The 17,644-nt window shown below is 36.0% G+C and overlaps 2 protein-coding genes across 2 annotated transcripts in view; both read left to right on the top strand.

Moving 5' to 3' along the window:
• The window catches only part of LOC114657499 (sodium- and chloride-dependent GABA transporter 2-like), a 151,319-nt gene extending 139,694 nt beyond the window's left edge, over positions 1-11,625 (top strand). The window contains exons 13-15 of the mRNA XM_028809366.2: positions 3,654-3,754; positions 4,802-4,972; positions 10,950-11,625. Of these exons, the coding sequence (XP_028665199.1) occupies positions 3,654-3,754; positions 4,802-4,972; positions 10,950-11,111 (434 nt within the window). The 3' untranslated portion in view covers positions 11,112-11,625. The remainder of the gene's footprint in view (positions 1-3,653; positions 3,755-4,801; positions 4,973-10,949) is intronic.
• The window catches only part of LOC114654537 (sodium- and chloride-dependent GABA transporter 2-like), a 160,281-nt gene that overhangs the window by 13,619 nt on the left and 129,018 nt on the right, over positions 1-17,644 (top strand). The window lies entirely within an intron of this gene.

Genomic DNA, 17,644 nt, shown 5'->3' with positions numbered 1-17,644 from the left:
GTACAACTTGATCAATTAGAGATAAATGAGGGTTGAGCGGTACACATACCCTCCTCCTCCCAGAGCAGCATTCCTGGTGGATGTCCAGACAGTGTGCATCCCTTCTCACTCCTGCTCAAAAGACTTTTCCTACTGAAGCTAAGGTATGGATCTCATCAAAAATGGTTCATTTGCTCACTTATTATTTGCCTGATACAAAAATTGAATATTGTTGTGTTAGACATGCAAACAAAATAGAGAGAATGCGATAAGGAGAAAAGGCATGGACAAATTCAAAAGCAACTGGTTGAAAACCAGGAAATCAAGGCATACTAGTGTTAAAACTGATATGTGAGACAAACACTCAAAGTCAAAAACTACAGGCAGAGGCCTGTACTAAAAAGACCAAGCACAATCTTTCAATTAAGAAAAAGTATGCAAAGCAAAAAGGGGTTAGGAAGTGAACTTGAATCAAGATGTTAATAACAGATTTGAATTTTAGGGCTAGGAAAACTTAAAAATTAAGTAGTAAATCAACAGAAATTGATAACAAAAAGACCACAAAAAACAAATCAAAAGCCTATTCCAAGCACATGTATTTTTTATCATCAGTAAATCAGCATTTATAAAAGAGGAAATGGATTTTTGATAGGATCAACCATTAACGAGTTATTGAGCAGCAAACGTAAAAATCTCATTTGTTTGCAATACTCTTAGATGTTTAAAATTCACAATTATTGTGGTCAATATAAACACTTTAAATTGGTGTTGTTTTGTTATGCAGTCATTTTTAATATCTTTGGAAGTAAAAAATCTTGTTAATTTCATGTTCTGCCCTGAAGATATTGAGGTTAAATGGCAAAAACGTAAATTAAATCTTGTAGTATACCCTAGTAAATACTAATTGTTGTCAATATACCAATAATCTAGCTTTCCAAATCATTCAGAATGTGGAACCAATGCAGGAAGCACTTCAAGGCAGAGAAGCTTTAATCTGTGAATCCCCTTTTATAACCCACTTAATATAAAAAAAAATAGAATAAGCAGAGGGAAAATTATTTTTTCTGCTTTTGGCTTTCCCCTCTTTCTTTTTCTTTCGGTTGGGAGTGGAATTCTTGCTTTGTTAGGATGTATTTTTTCTCTATTTCCCTTTTTAAGTCTGTGGTGTTTTTTCTTCAAGATTGATTTTGAAATCATTTGTTGTATAGGTTCTGCAGGTTTTATCTGCTTCTTTGCTGTACTATGTATACTATGTTACTTTCTTAAAATAAAAAAAAAATAAAAGACTAAAAAAGGTTATTCAAAAATGGCACAAGGTGGAAAATCTAAAATTTGATTAGCCTATATTCAAAGATAGACTATTGCGGAAATAACTGTAAAGTTTTGAAAACATAGCTGCGGTGGTTTTCATATAATGCTCAAACAGACAGACAGACAATTTCAGATCTATCTATCTATCTATCTATCTATCTATCTATCTATCTATCTATCTATCTATCTATCTATCTATCTATCTATCTATCTATCTATCTATCTATCTATCTATCTATCTATCTATCTATCTATCTATCTATCTATCTATCAAATGCAAAGCTGACTCATTCACTCACTCTCCCACTCATCAACAAAAACACTATTTCCCATTTAGCTAACAAGCTGAAATTTAGCAGGATGGTCCATTTAGGGCAGTAGGTATCCACTAAGAAAAGACGACATATCAATATTTGGAGGTAAACCTTCCACCAACAGTAAAAAAACTAAATAACCCATAATCTCAAAAATGCTTTGACTGGTTTGATTGAAATTTGGTAATGTTATGGAAAAACAAAAATGAACCATCATGTGTTTTTTTATTTGTTGATAAATATTTTACTTTTTAATATTTATTAATATAATGTTAATAGAAATTCTTTGTGCGGTGTTGACAGAGGGCTTTATGCAGACAAAGGACACAGCAAAAGAGATTGACAGAAGCATTAGCCAATAGGGTGGACAGATGACTGAAGAAGTGGTGGAGTCTTGGACAGGAAAAAACAGACGTAATCACGTTTGCTGTGTACACTGAGATCTGAAATGAAAAAGAGAAAGTTTGGCGAAGCTCGGTAGTTAACAAGTCCTATAAACCTAGACTGGCAGGGCCGGACACTGGGATTGTGAGCTTTGGTGCTATATCGCCAGAAACAAAAAAGCTGGGAGAAAGATGTAAAGACAATGTGGACAGATGTTTAGTTACTCTATTATAAAATAAATTCACATCTATGGACTTTGAAAGTAATATATCCGAAAATCGTTTACATTTACATGCATGTCTGTAACTTTGAATGGGGATGCATCACCCCCCCCCCCTCCATTTCTCCCCAAAATTCTTTACTTATACATTTGTATCTGCAGACTTTAAACATGAAACCCTGATCGTTTAAGAAGCCTCCAAAACATAGCACCAAGTTATTTTCTTCATCTAAAAGCTCTACAGAAAACAACCCCAAAAGTAAAAACATTCAGTTCATTACATGAATTGTTGAAATGTGCAGCCTGTAAATGTCCTTCCTGTTTGTAATAAGTTAAAATAAAAATGTGATGTGTTAGAACTTTATTGTCTGCCTTTGGCTGTGGCAAAAGAATAAAAAAAAATTCAAGGTTGAACATAGAATTGATGAAAAACACAAAAAAAAATACTTGAGTGAACACCGTAAACAAGTGAAAATTGTAAACATCCAGTAATAATAATATATATTCAAATTAAACCATAAACATCCACTAATAATAATAATAATATATACTCAAATTTAACATTATTCTTACCGATTACCCATTTCAATTTAAAAGAATACAGTTTCCTGTAAAACTGCGTCACTAGCAGGATTTGAAGTCCTCAGTCTAGAAGTGCCTTAACCACCACTCCACGCTGCCTGCAATGTCATTTGCCTGTGGTACTTCTAGTTCATCTGATTAACTAATAGCACTATAACTGAGGCCCATTGTTTTATTAAATTTCCTGGGCAAAGCTGGGCAACATAGCTAGTAGACATTTTCAATAAGGCATACTATTGACCTCTTGCTGCCATCCCAGTAGACATGTAGTGTTATTAATTTAGTAATAGTTCAGCAGAAAATAGCAACTTTTAGTAAGGTTGTCTTAATTTTGTTTTGTTTTTTCTAAACATATTTATACATAGACAATCTAAAATTGTATTTGTCTATATTCTATGTTAGACTATACCAGAAATAACTGCAAAATTTTGTAGAAATAGTTGTGGTGGTTTTTGTGTGCTACCCTTACAGAAAGATGAAATTCAACTTAATATAAATATATGTATGTGTAACATGTGCACATATATGAATAATACACACATATAAATATGTGTAACTTTATGCAAGTATATACTGTATATATTAATGTATATGAATGAGGAATTGCATGAGATTGCATATTGTGCTTATTGTATTAAAGAAAAATAAACTGTAGGTTAAATGGATAAAGCTTCAGCAAAAAATACGAAAAAATCTGTTTAATTCTTTTATAAGGTTCTATGCACCATAGTTTTCATATAAACTTTGCAACAAAGATTGAAATTGTTCTGTTTCAGTGTTACATAATTTCTGTGTTCTCATAAACAGTCTTGCAAAAAATTCACCAAATGTTACTTTTGTATCTGCATTGTCATTTATTTCAGGGGCTGATCGGTTTTATGACAACATTGAGGATATGATTGGCTACAGACCGGGTCCACTTATTAAGTATTGCTGGCTTTTCTTCACTCCTGCTGTCTGTATTGTAAGTGACACTTTTCCACAAATGTGAGAGTTTGGCACAGCTCAGTCACCTTTGAGTTCCCTGTGTAAGTCTGATGTGACAAAGGTGATCTTATCTGAAAGGTCCATTTCCAAAAGATAGTATGGGTAATTCTTCTCAAAGAAATTAATCGTTAGTCTGATTTGCTGAAATCATTGGCCACAACACTGCAATAAAACATGATGGTGTCCTCAAGGATACATTTAAATATTAACACAATCAAAACAGAAGACACTGCCAATAGTTTTCTCAGCACTTAATAAAAATAAAAGTAATTATTTAGGATGTACTGAATACTGTTTTTGGGTAACAACTTTCAGACGTTGTTTTTGTTTTGTTTGATAGCATTGTATTTAGATGTTTGCCTATTACTAGACTACTCTCTCATATTACTCTATAAATAAGCCTTTGCCAGTTTCTTCCACCCAATATTTAAAGAGAAGAGCTCATTTGAACTTCCTTTCTTCCTGTGTAAAACTAATGAAAAAAAAAACTCTGGCTCTTCTGAAATAATCAGAAGAACTGACAGTCCTACCCTTGTGAAGGCCTTCTCTTTTACAGGGGTAAAAATGGGCACAAAGACGACATTACAACTTTCTAGCGATGTCAGCCATTTTATCTTGGATCAGTGGAGCAATGTAAGATCACCAGCAAGGTGTTGACTAGTTTTATTTCTGTTAAGGCATCTGGTTATTTGATTCATCTACTCCATGTTAAAGAATGCCTTTCTTTATCAACTTCATTATATAATTCAACTCTTGGCCGACTCCCTTCGCAGAGCTCCCTTGACATACTCCTTCTGCATTAGGAGCTTAGTGTTATATAAGACATAGCCTTTTTTTAAATGGATGCTATATAAAGTGCGGTGATGTGACTTTGTGGCCTCCACTTGAAGCTAAGACTGACATTATACTACATGTTCAAGTTTATATACTGTCACATGACATCTCTTCATTCCTTAGTATTCTAGCAAGACTAAACATGTATTTTTATTGCTCTATTTGATACTAATTAACAATTTCCTTACAGGGGACATTTGCATTCTCTCTGATAAAGTACACACCACTCAAGTACAACAAGAAGTATGTGTATCCTTGGTGGGGATATGGCTTGGGCTGGTTGCTTGCACTCTCCTCCATGGTGTGCATCCCTTTCTGGATCATCTACAAGCTTTCTACCACAGAAGGACTTTTCAGTGAGGTATAAAGCAGTCTCTGAATTTTTGTATCCTTTACAGAGCCTATAAAAAGTTTTCACCTCCTTGGTTGTTTTCACATTTAATGAATACTTTTTATTGGCTCTGTATACTGCAAGTATTATCTGTTGAAATGCTTTATAGTAAGATAAATGCTTAAATATCTTTGGGGCATGGTTCCAGTTTTCCTTTTTCCTGTGAATATGGAATTTATGAGGCATAAATCTGAAAGTTGTTATGTGTGGGCTTCTCTTTTATCTGGCAAATGATAAAGATTGTGAATAGTAATTAGACTGCATTAGTTGTAAGCTTCCTGGGAGGCTACAAAAATGTTTAGGACATTTTATTATATGTACCCTGTAGATGTTTTAATCCCTTGAACATAATATGGAGTCAGACAATTGAAAGTCTTGTATTCAGAATGTAAATGTCACTTTTCACACCCAACAGACACCATGTCAAATAAACTTAAGGTGCTGTATTTTATATACATGATAAACAAAAACAATTCAGTATGTCTGCTTTGACAGACTCAGGAGTATGCCTTGAACATTAAAGTAGAGATTATAATATTAAAGTTAATTTATTTGAATATACATTATTTTTATTTACACTCATTGAAAAAAATGTGTTTTTTTCTATTTTTACTACTTTCACATAATAAAAACTAATGTACTATGTGGAGCATGGCCCAGACACAGACAGGCGGACATTATATATGTACAAATAAGTGCGCACACAACCCAGTACTCCCCCAAAGTCCAGGCCTTCCTTCTCTATGCCTTCCTTAGGTCTGCCTCCACTCCTCTCCTCCGAGCTCTGTCCTTCTCCGCTCCTGACACCAGCCTTCAAATGGAGAGAGGCGGCCCCTTTTATGCTCACCCAGATGTGCTCCAGGTGCATCCCGATAAGCTTCCGCCGGCCCTTCCTGGTGTGGCGGAAGTGCTAAGGGCCAGGGCTCCAAAGGCATCGGGGCGCCCCTGGTGGTGACCACAGGCCCCCATGGGGTTGAGCTGCTAAGCTCTGTTCCTGTGGTCCCCAAGGCCAGCAGGGCGGTCGCCCCCTTGTGGTCTGGAGGAGGCGTAAGCCACAACTACTAAACTGACACAGCCTGTTATTCTTTCACTTAATATAGCAAAAAGTTAAACTGAAAGCTTATTGAAATTTAAAGTAGAAAAGCACAAATGTGTATAAAGAGACTCCCTTCTGCCAGACTATTTTTGTACATTGACATATTTACTGAGATGTCTTATTTTCCATTCACCTTCAAATGTCTAACAAACCACATTTAGAGCTGTATTTTCCAAATTTAGAAAGTTTGGGACTGTAATCAGTCTTCCCAGTAGAGGTCTTTCTGACAAAATCTCAACAAAACCAAGGCATGAAATCACAAAAAACTGTAGAAGATTATTTCGCGTCTAGGAAATGTCTCTTGCCTTGGTTTCTTCCAGGAATTAAAATTTCTTTCCAAATGCCAAAGATGACCAGGTTAAATTAACTGGTGGCTGTAAACTGGTCCAGTGTGTATTCTGCATTGGGCTGGTGCTGTTTCTGAATGAACAGGCTAAGACATCCTAGCCCTAAAGCTGGCCTAACTGTGTTCAGACTATGGATAGATGGAGTGTCTCAAAGAGGACTTCCATGACCATTTACTATTTTTTAAAGTAGAAAGAGCCTATCCAGAGTCTTTTCATAAGTTAGTTGTGTAATCTGAGCCCATGATCTCGTAGCTTTGTGGCTGGCTGATTAGTTACTTAGATACACTGTCACCTGACATTGAACTACTTAGGGTTAATGTGCGAAAAATTTACAGATGATAGATATTAATATGTTATAAGGAGACCTATATGACTTTCTGGTCAGTTACTTTCAAGAAAACAGGCGTAAAAAAAGAGAAGCAACACAGCAAAAAATACAGGGCATTTCCATGGCCCAATAGAATGTAAAGTTTATTGAAATAAGTTGGTTCTTTCACAAAGACAAAAGCAACATCTTTTCAGACACGAGTCCAACAAAGAACCAACTGAAAATGGCTGAACTTCCAGTTATTTGAATTCCAAGCAGGAAGAGGTGGGTCCAGAAGGGCAAGCAATGGAAGTAACATCAGTGGTGGAATGATCATCAGTCTTCCGTTCTACAGTGGCAGGAAGAGAGAAAGCATGAGAACAGATAGAGCCAAACCCTGGTTCCTTGGGTGATTATCATCACCAGAGCCCTTAAGCTATCTCCCAAGTGAATACACATGACATCGGCTGTAAGGAAAGTCTGGTATAAAATAAATCCTTCACAAAATGGAGCGATAAACTGAAAAGCTGATAAATTTTGTTTTGTGCTGTCAGCGCATGTTCCCAACCTCACCTCATCAAGAATGTAAAGTCAGTCAGTCAGTCATTATCCAACCCACTATATCCTAACACAGGGTCGCAGGGGTCTGCTGGAGCAAATCTCTGCCAACACAGAGCACAAGGCAGGAACAAATCCCGAGCAGGGTGCCAGTCCACCGCAGGACATACACACACACACACACACAAGGGAAAATTCAGGATTGCCATTGCATCTAACCTGCATGTCTTTGGACTGTGGGAGGAAACTGGAGCACCTGGAGGAAACCCACGCAAACACGGGGAGAACATGCAAACTCCACGCAGGGAGGACCCAGGAAGCGAACCCAGGTCTCCTTACTGCGAGACAGCAGTGCTTCCACTGCACCACTGTGCCGTCCGAGTGTAAAGTTAATATATGAAATAACTGGCTTGCTATTGTGGTCACAGTTAGTTGTTAGTGAATTTGAAATTGAATAATTATGCTAGACAGTTTTAAAATAGAATATTTTATGAATTGTCATTAATATCATTCAGTACATATGTAAATTGTTTAAAACACAGGAAGCAAAGGGTTATGGTGTGAGGAACCTGATCAGAATTGAGTGATGATGATGGTAAGAGTCCCTCAGGGGTCAGTGCTGACAATACATATGAATGGCTTTGATAGGAATATAAATGACAAGCTGGTTAAATTTGCAGATGATACCAAACTAGGTGAAATGACAAATAATATAAAATAAGCTAAACTGTTATAGAGGAACTTGGATACATACAGACTTGGTCAGATTTGTGTCAGATGAAATATAATATATGTAAATGTAAAGTATTACACATAGGATGCACAAATGTTAGGTTTGAATACAGTCAGAGATTTTAAACTTGAAAGTACTCCTTATGAAAAAGACCTGGAAATCATAATAGACTCATCACTATCTGCATCCAGCTTGTACAGATATTTTTGAGAAGGCTAGTAGAATGATCAGTTCTACAGTACAATTTGTAAAGTTGAAGTCCAAGGAGGTTCTGATCAAGTTTTATATCGCACTGGTGAGGCCTCACCTGGAGTACTGTGTGCAGTTCTGGGCCTCATGTTTAATGGCATGCGTAGAATTCACATTATAACATGGCGCACGGACAAAAGCGCCTTCTGTCCCGCCCCAACTTCTCCCAGAATTATGCCTCTTTGAATATGCAAATCAATATAAATTGCCCTTAAGCTCAGCCTTCTGTGAAAAGACAATGGTAAATGCAAAGGGGAAAATAGAAGAATTTCAGCAAATACCAAGTGAAGGCAAGGAAAAATGTACTATTTGTTGGTTTAAACAGTGATATAATCAACAAAAGGAATTTGATCGAGTGCCCTAGTGTGTCGGAGAAACTCGAAAGCTCAAGTTCACAAAGATGCACAGCGCCCGAAATAAAAAAGAAGTTGTCAGATTTCAAAGTCGCTGTGAAAAGGCGAGTCATAGCCCACCGTCTGAGTGTCATATGAAAGCTTATTAGGGTACAGAGAAAAAAAATGGCACACAGTAGGAAAAAAGCACGAAATGTCAACTTTAATCTTGAAATTTCCACTTTAATCACGTAGTTTATTTTGTCATTAAAGTAGAACATCATAAACTTCATCTTAAAATCGTTTAATTTACTAGTTTCTCAAATCCATCGTAACTAAAGTAGCACGTTAAATGCTTTGTTTTGTATTTGATCTTCTCTGTGCTCTATGTGTGTGAATCATTACGTGCTTCCGGGCTTTCTCTTCCTCCAACAGGACACAGAATCCATTACATTTGTAATATTACAGCTCTCTGAATAATTAAAATACTGAGCTGTATACGTGATATCATTTTCATGATGATAGGAGTTAAAGCATGTTATTAAACATGGGAACACAGTGGCGCATTGTTCATGTCTCACGCAAGATGTTTGCTGCGCCATGTGCGACCTTTGATGAAATACTTTATTGTAGCAGTAGTCTCTTTCAAACATACTAACCTCCAATTCCTGTCCTTACTTTTCTTTCTCCAAATACCCCAATCACCACACAATCAGCTCTGTAATAGACGTTAAGCCATCTGTAAGCTTAGAACACCGATTCTTCAAAACTTTTAAGGAACATTGAAATATCTTTGTAGTACATGTTTTAATTATTCTATCCATTCTATCCTTCCTGTGTCACGTCAGCACCAGCAAGAATACAGCGTGAGGCAGGAACAGTCCCTGAACTAGCTAGCGCTGCGGCACCGTGTCCTCATATGTTTAATTATTAACAATATAGATTATTTAAATGATGTTAACATTTTATCTGTATAATATAATAAACATATTTTGCTGCATTTCATCTTAAAAATGATATCGTCATCATATGTAAATACGCACTTTATAAAGTGGCTCAGGTTGTGCAATATTATAACTGTAGTGTAAGTTTACAGTGAGGTGATTGTACTAATAAGTACAAACAGTTCTACAAGGCGCACTTGATGGACTGATTGAGTGCATCTATAGTTCTTGGGATTAACTGTTTCTGAATCGTGAGGTCCATACAAGAAAGGCTTTGAAGTGTTTGCCCAGTGAGAGCAGATCAAATAGGCAGCATGGCTGAGGCAGTGTGTGCTTGATGCTGTATACCAATAATTTTCTGCTGTAGATCTGTGATTCACACTCAGATACAGTGATATAAATACTCTGAGTGGTGCAGTGAGAGTAATATGGAAAAAGATGATCCGCTGTGGCAACCCCTAACGGGAGCAGCTGAAAGAAGGTGCAGTGAGAGTAACAACGCTAAAGCAGCTATGGTATTTGGAATACTTTGGCTATTCCCTGGAACATTATATTGTTACAGGTTAATTACAATCAGATGCATTAAACTAATAAACAATATGCAGTTAGTTTCAGTGTATACGATAAAGCCATGTCAGGGTTGTGGATCTAAAGAAAGGGTAACCACACAGAACAGTAGCACTGCTTTGATGCTGGGTGCCGCCAGTCTGTAAAACAGAGCGGAGAACTTGCGTAAGCCAGGGTTGGAGCTACTGTGGAAATGTGCGTGGCTTTACAGCAAGTTTAGGTTTTATACATCGCGATTTGAGAGTGGAAATGTTTGTACGTAACATTTTTGTGCGTACGCACCATTTATACATGAGGCCCCCCGGTCTCCAGACTACAAAAAGGAAATAGCAGCACTAGAAAAGGTCCAGAGAAGAGCGATTAGGCTGATTCCAGGGCTACAAGAGATGAATTATGAGGAAATATTAAAAGAACTGAGTTTTTTTTAGTTTAAGCAAAGGGAGATTAAGAGAAGGCAGGATTGAAGTGTTTAAAATTATAAATGGAATTAGTATAGTGGATATCAGTTGTTATTTTTAAATTACTTCAACTACAACAAGGGGATAGAGTTGGAAATTTGTTAAGGGTAAACTCTGCACATACAATACAAGTTTTTTTCTTCACATATAGAACCACAGACATTTAGAATAAATAAACAATAGGACTTCAGAAACCTTCAAATCTTGCCTTGATGATATTTTGCAGAATTTAGGTTGATTTGCTCGGAAAGCTTTGCTGGGTTGAATGGCCTGTTCTTCTCAAAATGTTTCTAATATACTAAAATAATAGTAGTAACTGGGAATAATAATAATGGTTATTCTGTATATCTTAACAGCGATTAAAACAGCTGACAAAGCCATCAGAAGAGCTGCCCAAGACAAGAAAAGAACAGGAGAAGCTATTAGCCATCTTTGTTCCAGATACTAGTTTCCATCAACAAGGGGATCCCACCAGGGAGGGATATCTCCTTGTGGCTGACATGGAGACCAATTGCTAGAGCTGAAAGATCCTCAAAGAAGAAGTGAAAGTAACTCAGTGGTTTTATAATGCTGGGCCCAGATTTTTCCACTTTGCAATATACTCCAGAAGGATAGAAATAAATATATTCTTTTATATCAGTGACAAAGGACAGATGAATGCATATACTGTATATAAATATAGCTAAAATAGGCAAGGCACTGTATTTTATATAGACAGGTGATAATTTAATCTATACATTTCTACAATCAACTATCAACTATCAGAACCAATGTTAAGTGCTTTTCTTTGTTGCATTATTTTATCATTTTTGTATTGGGAACAGGTACAACAGTGTAAAAAAATGACTGTTTGCCAAGGATTTAAAAAAAAAAGTACCCACATGTCATTTTAAATGGAATTCTGTTTCTATAGATATATATGAAACTGCAAGAATTTTGCAATTAGATGATTTACATCATTTGCAATTATAATATTCCACAAAATGTTAAGAGTGTGAGGGAAGAATTTGTTTGAATTTAAATGATAAATACAATTAAAGATTTCTGTATTACTCTTTTTTTTTATATTTTTATTTTATTAATTTTCATTGTAATCATTCCATACAAACAGATCAATTTAAGATTTGATAATAAGATTTCTGTATTACTCTTACAAAACAAATGCATAATGGTCCTTCACAACCACATTTTATTTAAAAATGTATGCTTGTAAAGTGGAGGTTGACATTTTGATGATCTTTGATGACTGTTATTCAGAGTGGCAGGTTATGTCATCTGAAACTTACGGTATGACATCTGATGACTTTAACAGCTAATCTCAATACTAAAGATTTTACAAGTTATTGAGTGAGCGATGTTTTCACTTTATTATGTAAACTTTATGCAACTCTACTGTACTTATAAGGAAAGATTGATTGAGGACCTAGGCAGATATTACAAAAATGATATTTGGTATTTTATTAAAATGAAAAGTATGCTCAAAGAACTGAAAGTAAGAAAATGTCTAAGAAACTGAATTGGAATATTTATAATCATAACTGCCACGCCTGAACCTGATAACCTTTTATGGTCATTTAATGGACTCCTGTAGAAATAGTGACTTGATCGAATAGTTTACTGAAGTGTTATGATTCGGAGAGCACAGTTAACTGAACTGTTGTATGGTTCCAGCCTTGTGCCTGATGCTGCCAGGAAAGGCGACTGCTCTCTGCAAACCAGAAGGTTTAATGATGGATGGATGGACGGATGGAATGTTTGAAAGTTTCATCTCTGTTCCCACTATTTACAACAATTCTTTTAAATGCTAAAACATTATTGTATATTTTTAATATAAAATGTTATGTTTTGTATAATATATATGGTTATGCAGTATATATATTTATGAAAACTGTATATACTGTAAGTATGCAATATTTGCTTTATTATAGCTAATTCTAATGTTCAATTAAATGTTGTCTTATTTTGTTCCAAATAATGCTTTCCACAGGGCAGTATGGTGGCATAGTAATTAACACATACTGCCCCCTCTTGGGTTCAGAAGAAAAAGAAACATTAATTAGCAGACTTGCTGTCAGTCTGTGGTGTCTGTTCTTCCCATACTGTATGGTTCTCCCTGAGTACTCTGCTGTCCTACCACATTTTAGGTCTGGTATGATTCATTATGGATATGCATATGACTCTGCCATGTGATAACCTCTCTATGATTGGTTCCTGCATGGTGTCTGATGCTGTTAGGAAAGACATTACCTCCTGGGAACCCTAGAATGGTGAAAGCAGAATCAGAAAATAAACATATGAATGAGGCTCTTGATGCACCTATAACACACTCAAGTTGTATTCTGACTCTATGCACTAACAGGTGTGGAATTATCTCATATTCAGAATGCTTGTTGTGCACTTTTTATTATCACAACTAGATGGTTTCATTTTTAAGATAAGGAAAAAGTTGATCAGCAGGACAACCCATCATGTCCATTTGTCTGAGAATCCTATTCTTGTTCACCAGTTACACTCAGAGTGTCACCTGAAGCAACTATACTGTATTACTTTTGTCAAAATACGCTGTTTTTAAACCAATATCAATTTCCATTAAGATAGATTAATCATTGGTGTGTACTGTTTTTGTACAAACTTAAATTTAAGTGCTGTTTTCCCTGCTCTTCCAATGCATTTTTTGTTAAGTAAAGAATTTTATCACATATTCAAATAAGTTTAGCAAGAATGCAGTTTTGAAATATGTGCATTCATGTTACAACACAGCAACCCCTACTCTTAGAAGCCTAACTGTGCTGACTATACAATTCAGTTTACTTTTTCCAGTTATTGATCTCCAATATGTGAATTAAATATACTTCATTACCAAAAATGCTTTTATTTATATTTATGATAAAGTACAGGCATATAAAACATTGTATAACATATATGTATAGTGTACAACCAAATACTGTTTTTATGTGATACGATTTTCTGAATGGGTTAGACAAAATGCAAATAGAAGAATGACTGTCACAAAACAATACTTACATTGCAATGCCTTACTTAGTTATAAGATTTCCTTGAGTCAGAATTACATTTGACTAAAATATACTTTTTAGAATCAGAATTTGAAAGTAAGATATCTACAATATATGTACACTAGATATAATGAAAATTAAAGATGAAGATAAAATGTAAAATGATGTTAGATAAAATGACATTTTTGATACATTTATTTCAAATAAATAATGATATACTGTAAATAACTATAGTTTTTATTAGTCAAAATATATTTACTGATTTGCTTAATGTGAATTTCGAGTAAATGGGAAAAGCAGCTTAATTTTCATAAATCAAGATATAATTCTAAATATCTTAAAATGGAATTAGCATGAGACATTAAAATATGAAATGGCCTGCCATTAATTATTATAAACAGAAATCTGACATGAATTTAATATGTAACTTCTTGTCGGAAGTTAAATTTTGTTTTTATTTGTTTTTGTTTAATATTTTTCCCTTACATTCATTAAATCTGAGTATACAGTGCATTGACTAAATTTTAAATATCTGTTATGAACTTAAAAAACCTATTGTATGCAGTTATAAATATAGGTTGCAGTGTAATAATTTAGAAACACCTGTACTGTAAATATAAAGTATTGTTTTGCATTTTAACAACATAATAATTTTATACAGATTTACTCTTTCTAATTGAGGAATGTTTTTTGGAAAATGTTCTGTTTATCTGTTTCCAAGAATAGTTCTTTATTTGTGGCTGGATAGAAATAAATTGCTTCCAAGGAAAAAAGGCTGGCATGAGCTGTGTGTTTATTTGGATTTCAGTCAAGCAAATCTTCTTCTGTCGATTTTGAAAGTGCTGATGAAGTTATAGTACAATTACAACAGAGACCAAGCAAAAAGGACAGATGACTTTTGTGGGGAAAAAAACACTGTCTCTCTCTTTTTTAGATAGATAGATAGATAGATAGATAGATAGATAGATAGATAGATAGATAGATAGATAGATAGATAGATAGATAGATAGATAGATAGATAGATAGATAGATAGATAGATAGATAGATAGATAGATAGATAGATAGTATTTGTCCCAAGGAGAGATTTTGCTATTTACAGAAGCCCAAGAAATATAGAAATATTGTAACAAACAACAACAACCCCTCTCAAACACACACACAAATTACAAAAAAGGGGGAAAAAACCTTTAGACTTGGCTAAAAATAAGACAGCCCCTCACAGTAAGGCATTATGCAGACATATTACTGTGTATATAAAGGAGCCCCAGTAGTATTTCTTGACCCACTTCTGCTGAATGATTCGTTGGCAAAAAGTCCTCAATGTCAGCGTGTTAGGGAGACGATGTGGAGCATTGTTCATAATGGCATTCAGTTTTGTTTTAATTTTTTTCTGCAGTATCACCTCCAAGGGGTCTGGACTGCGTGCCATAACTAAGCCAACCTTTTTTTAGCTTGATGATTCAGTGGGCTTCTCTTGAAGTGATGTTACCAGCCCAGCACACCACAGCTCTTAAGAAAAAAAGAGTCTGCTCTGTCCTTTCTTATATAGTTCCTCTGTGTTATGAGACCAGTCCAGCTTGTCATTGATGTAGACTCCCCGAGTACTTGTAGCAGTGCACCACCTCCACATCCACCCCCTGAATACTGACCTGCCGCAGATTTTCTTTTGGAAGTCTGTAACCAGTTTCCTGTTTTTGTTGATGAAGATTTGCAGGAAAGTCTCTTGCACAACGTTCTCCAACTATAACTCCATTATACAAAGAATCCAGAGTAAATAAACCTCAGGTATCTATCAGTCAATGCCTATTTGATGCAACTCAACTATGTAAATTCCTTAGCTGACTGCTACACTCCTTGGCCTGAGGCCTAAAAAAACTTGAACTAGTTCAAGACAACCCTGTACTCTGCTCATAACAAGTGTCCCACGTATTTCCCAAAGTAGACAGTGTTATGACAGTAAATCACAAAATGTAAAACTGAAAGGTGTATATACTGCAAAGGAAAGTGAATACAGTATATATAAATAATAATAATATTGCATCATCCTGACTAGGGTGAAGCCTGGAGGAAAATGGACCATTGAGTCTAGCAGGGAGGCCAGAGAGTGACACAGAGGACTGCCGTCTCGGGTATGATTGACAATAAGAGGAAGAGAAGGGGTGGTATCCTGGACTGGGAATGGAGGCAGGGATTTCTGGATGGTTTGGGGGACTACGAGAAGGTGTGGGATATAAGGGCAGAAAATGAGCATGTTGGAGTTGGATTCTGGGTAAGGAACCAGAGTTTTCTTTTACGGAGTCTCTCAGTGCCATAACAACGAGAATTTTATAGATAATTGTAAATAGTTCTAGTTTAATCTTGCTCATTTTTGTTTTACATTTGTGTATTCTTCTAAGACTGTTACAAGTAAATTGTTCTTCAATAACTTGTTTGTCTTATGTGTCTTCCTTTTTACACCTGTTACAGGGAGGTTGCTGCTATATATAATAGATAATAGGAAGGTGAATATATTGTAAAGGAAGATGAATGTATATAAATAATAATAATAATATTGCAGGATCCTGGCAGGGTTGAAAAGAACAGAACAGAAGACTTTAAGAGCACTACAGAATGACAACAGCATTGTTATTACACCACTTGCAAAAAGGAGGCGCAACAGCCTTAGTGGGCAAAGAGCAACATGACACTGCAGTAGAGGAAATGCTCTCTGAGTCCACTGCTTACGAGCAATTAACCAGGGACCCATAAAAAACACCTCAAATAGAATTAACAAAACTCTGAGTAAACTCTGTAATAATAACCATTTAAATGTACAAGATTATTATACAGTACAATGAAACTGAATGATGTGATCTGCCCGGAATTCCACTGACTCCCAAAAATCCACAAAAGACCCTTTTGAAATTCACATTTGTGGTCAGACTAACAGGTGTGCCAACATATAACTTATCTAAAAAGACTTTTTCAAATGCTCAAACATTTAACATATGATTTGAATTATTCTGTTAATAGCACTGAAATGGCCTTGCGGCACCTGAAGAATGATGAAATCATGGTCTTGTCTGATGATCGTGTCGCAGTGATTTATGTTGGTTATGCAGTGATTTGAAAGCATGGCTCTAACTCAGTTCACACCTAAACTTTGAATCTGGCATGTCAATGACACATTCGTCATGTTAAAAAGCGACCAGCTGAATGAATTCCACAGCCACATCAACTCAGCATTCGCTGCAATTCAGTTCATCATGGAAAAAGAAACAAACCAAAGCATTAATTTTCCTGACACATCCATTGAAAGAGGTAATGATGCATTTTATGAGTGTTTATTACAAGGAATGTTATATGGAAAAAATATTACACTTTTCTAGTGTGATGGACGCCTGGCAGCTCAACCTGGCAGGCACATCCAGGACGCTAGATGGAGACTTCCCTGCAGCTTAGAGGTGCCCCGGATTCCCGCAGGGCACCATGGAAGATGGAGTTCAGCTTCACAGCCCTGCTGGGTGCCGTGGGTTTTTTATTTCCCATATAGCCCGGAAGTACTCCCTAGTCACGGGAACGGAAGAACAGAAGTACTTCTGGGCTGAAGAAAAATACAAGTCTCCATCTGACCCGGAAGTGCTGATGAAGCACATGGACAGAAGGACAGGAGCACTTCCAGGTCAAGAACTATATAAAAGACTGGTGGAGACGCAGCAAGCTGAACTGGAGTTGGGAGGGCCTGTGACAGAGCTGCTGGGAGGAGAGGAGGATATTTATTGTATTTGTGATTATTGATTTATTGTTTATTGGGGTGGTGGAGGTGCTTAAAAGCACAATATATCAAAAAGAAAAGAAATTAAAATATTTCTGGTGCTTTTACTTGGTGTCTTGGACGTTTGTCTGTGGGGTTTGAGGAGCGACAGCACCCTCTAGTGTCACACTAGCAATCACATAAACTCCAGCAAATATGAAGTATTTTCCAGATAGATGCCAGTGAAAATGTCTTTTGGTAGATCTGCTGTGAAGTGGAATCTGGAAGTCCCTTGACACTGGT

This window comes from Erpetoichthys calabaricus, chromosome 1 (genome assembly GCF_900747795.2).
Source record: "Erpetoichthys calabaricus chromosome 1, fErpCal1.3, whole genome shotgun sequence".
NCBI classification, from domain to species: Eukaryota; Metazoa; Chordata; class Cladistia; order Polypteriformes; family Polypteridae; genus Erpetoichthys; species Erpetoichthys calabaricus.
Note: the sequence above shows the minus strand (reverse complement) of the source record. Positions and strands in the feature narration are given on the sequence as shown.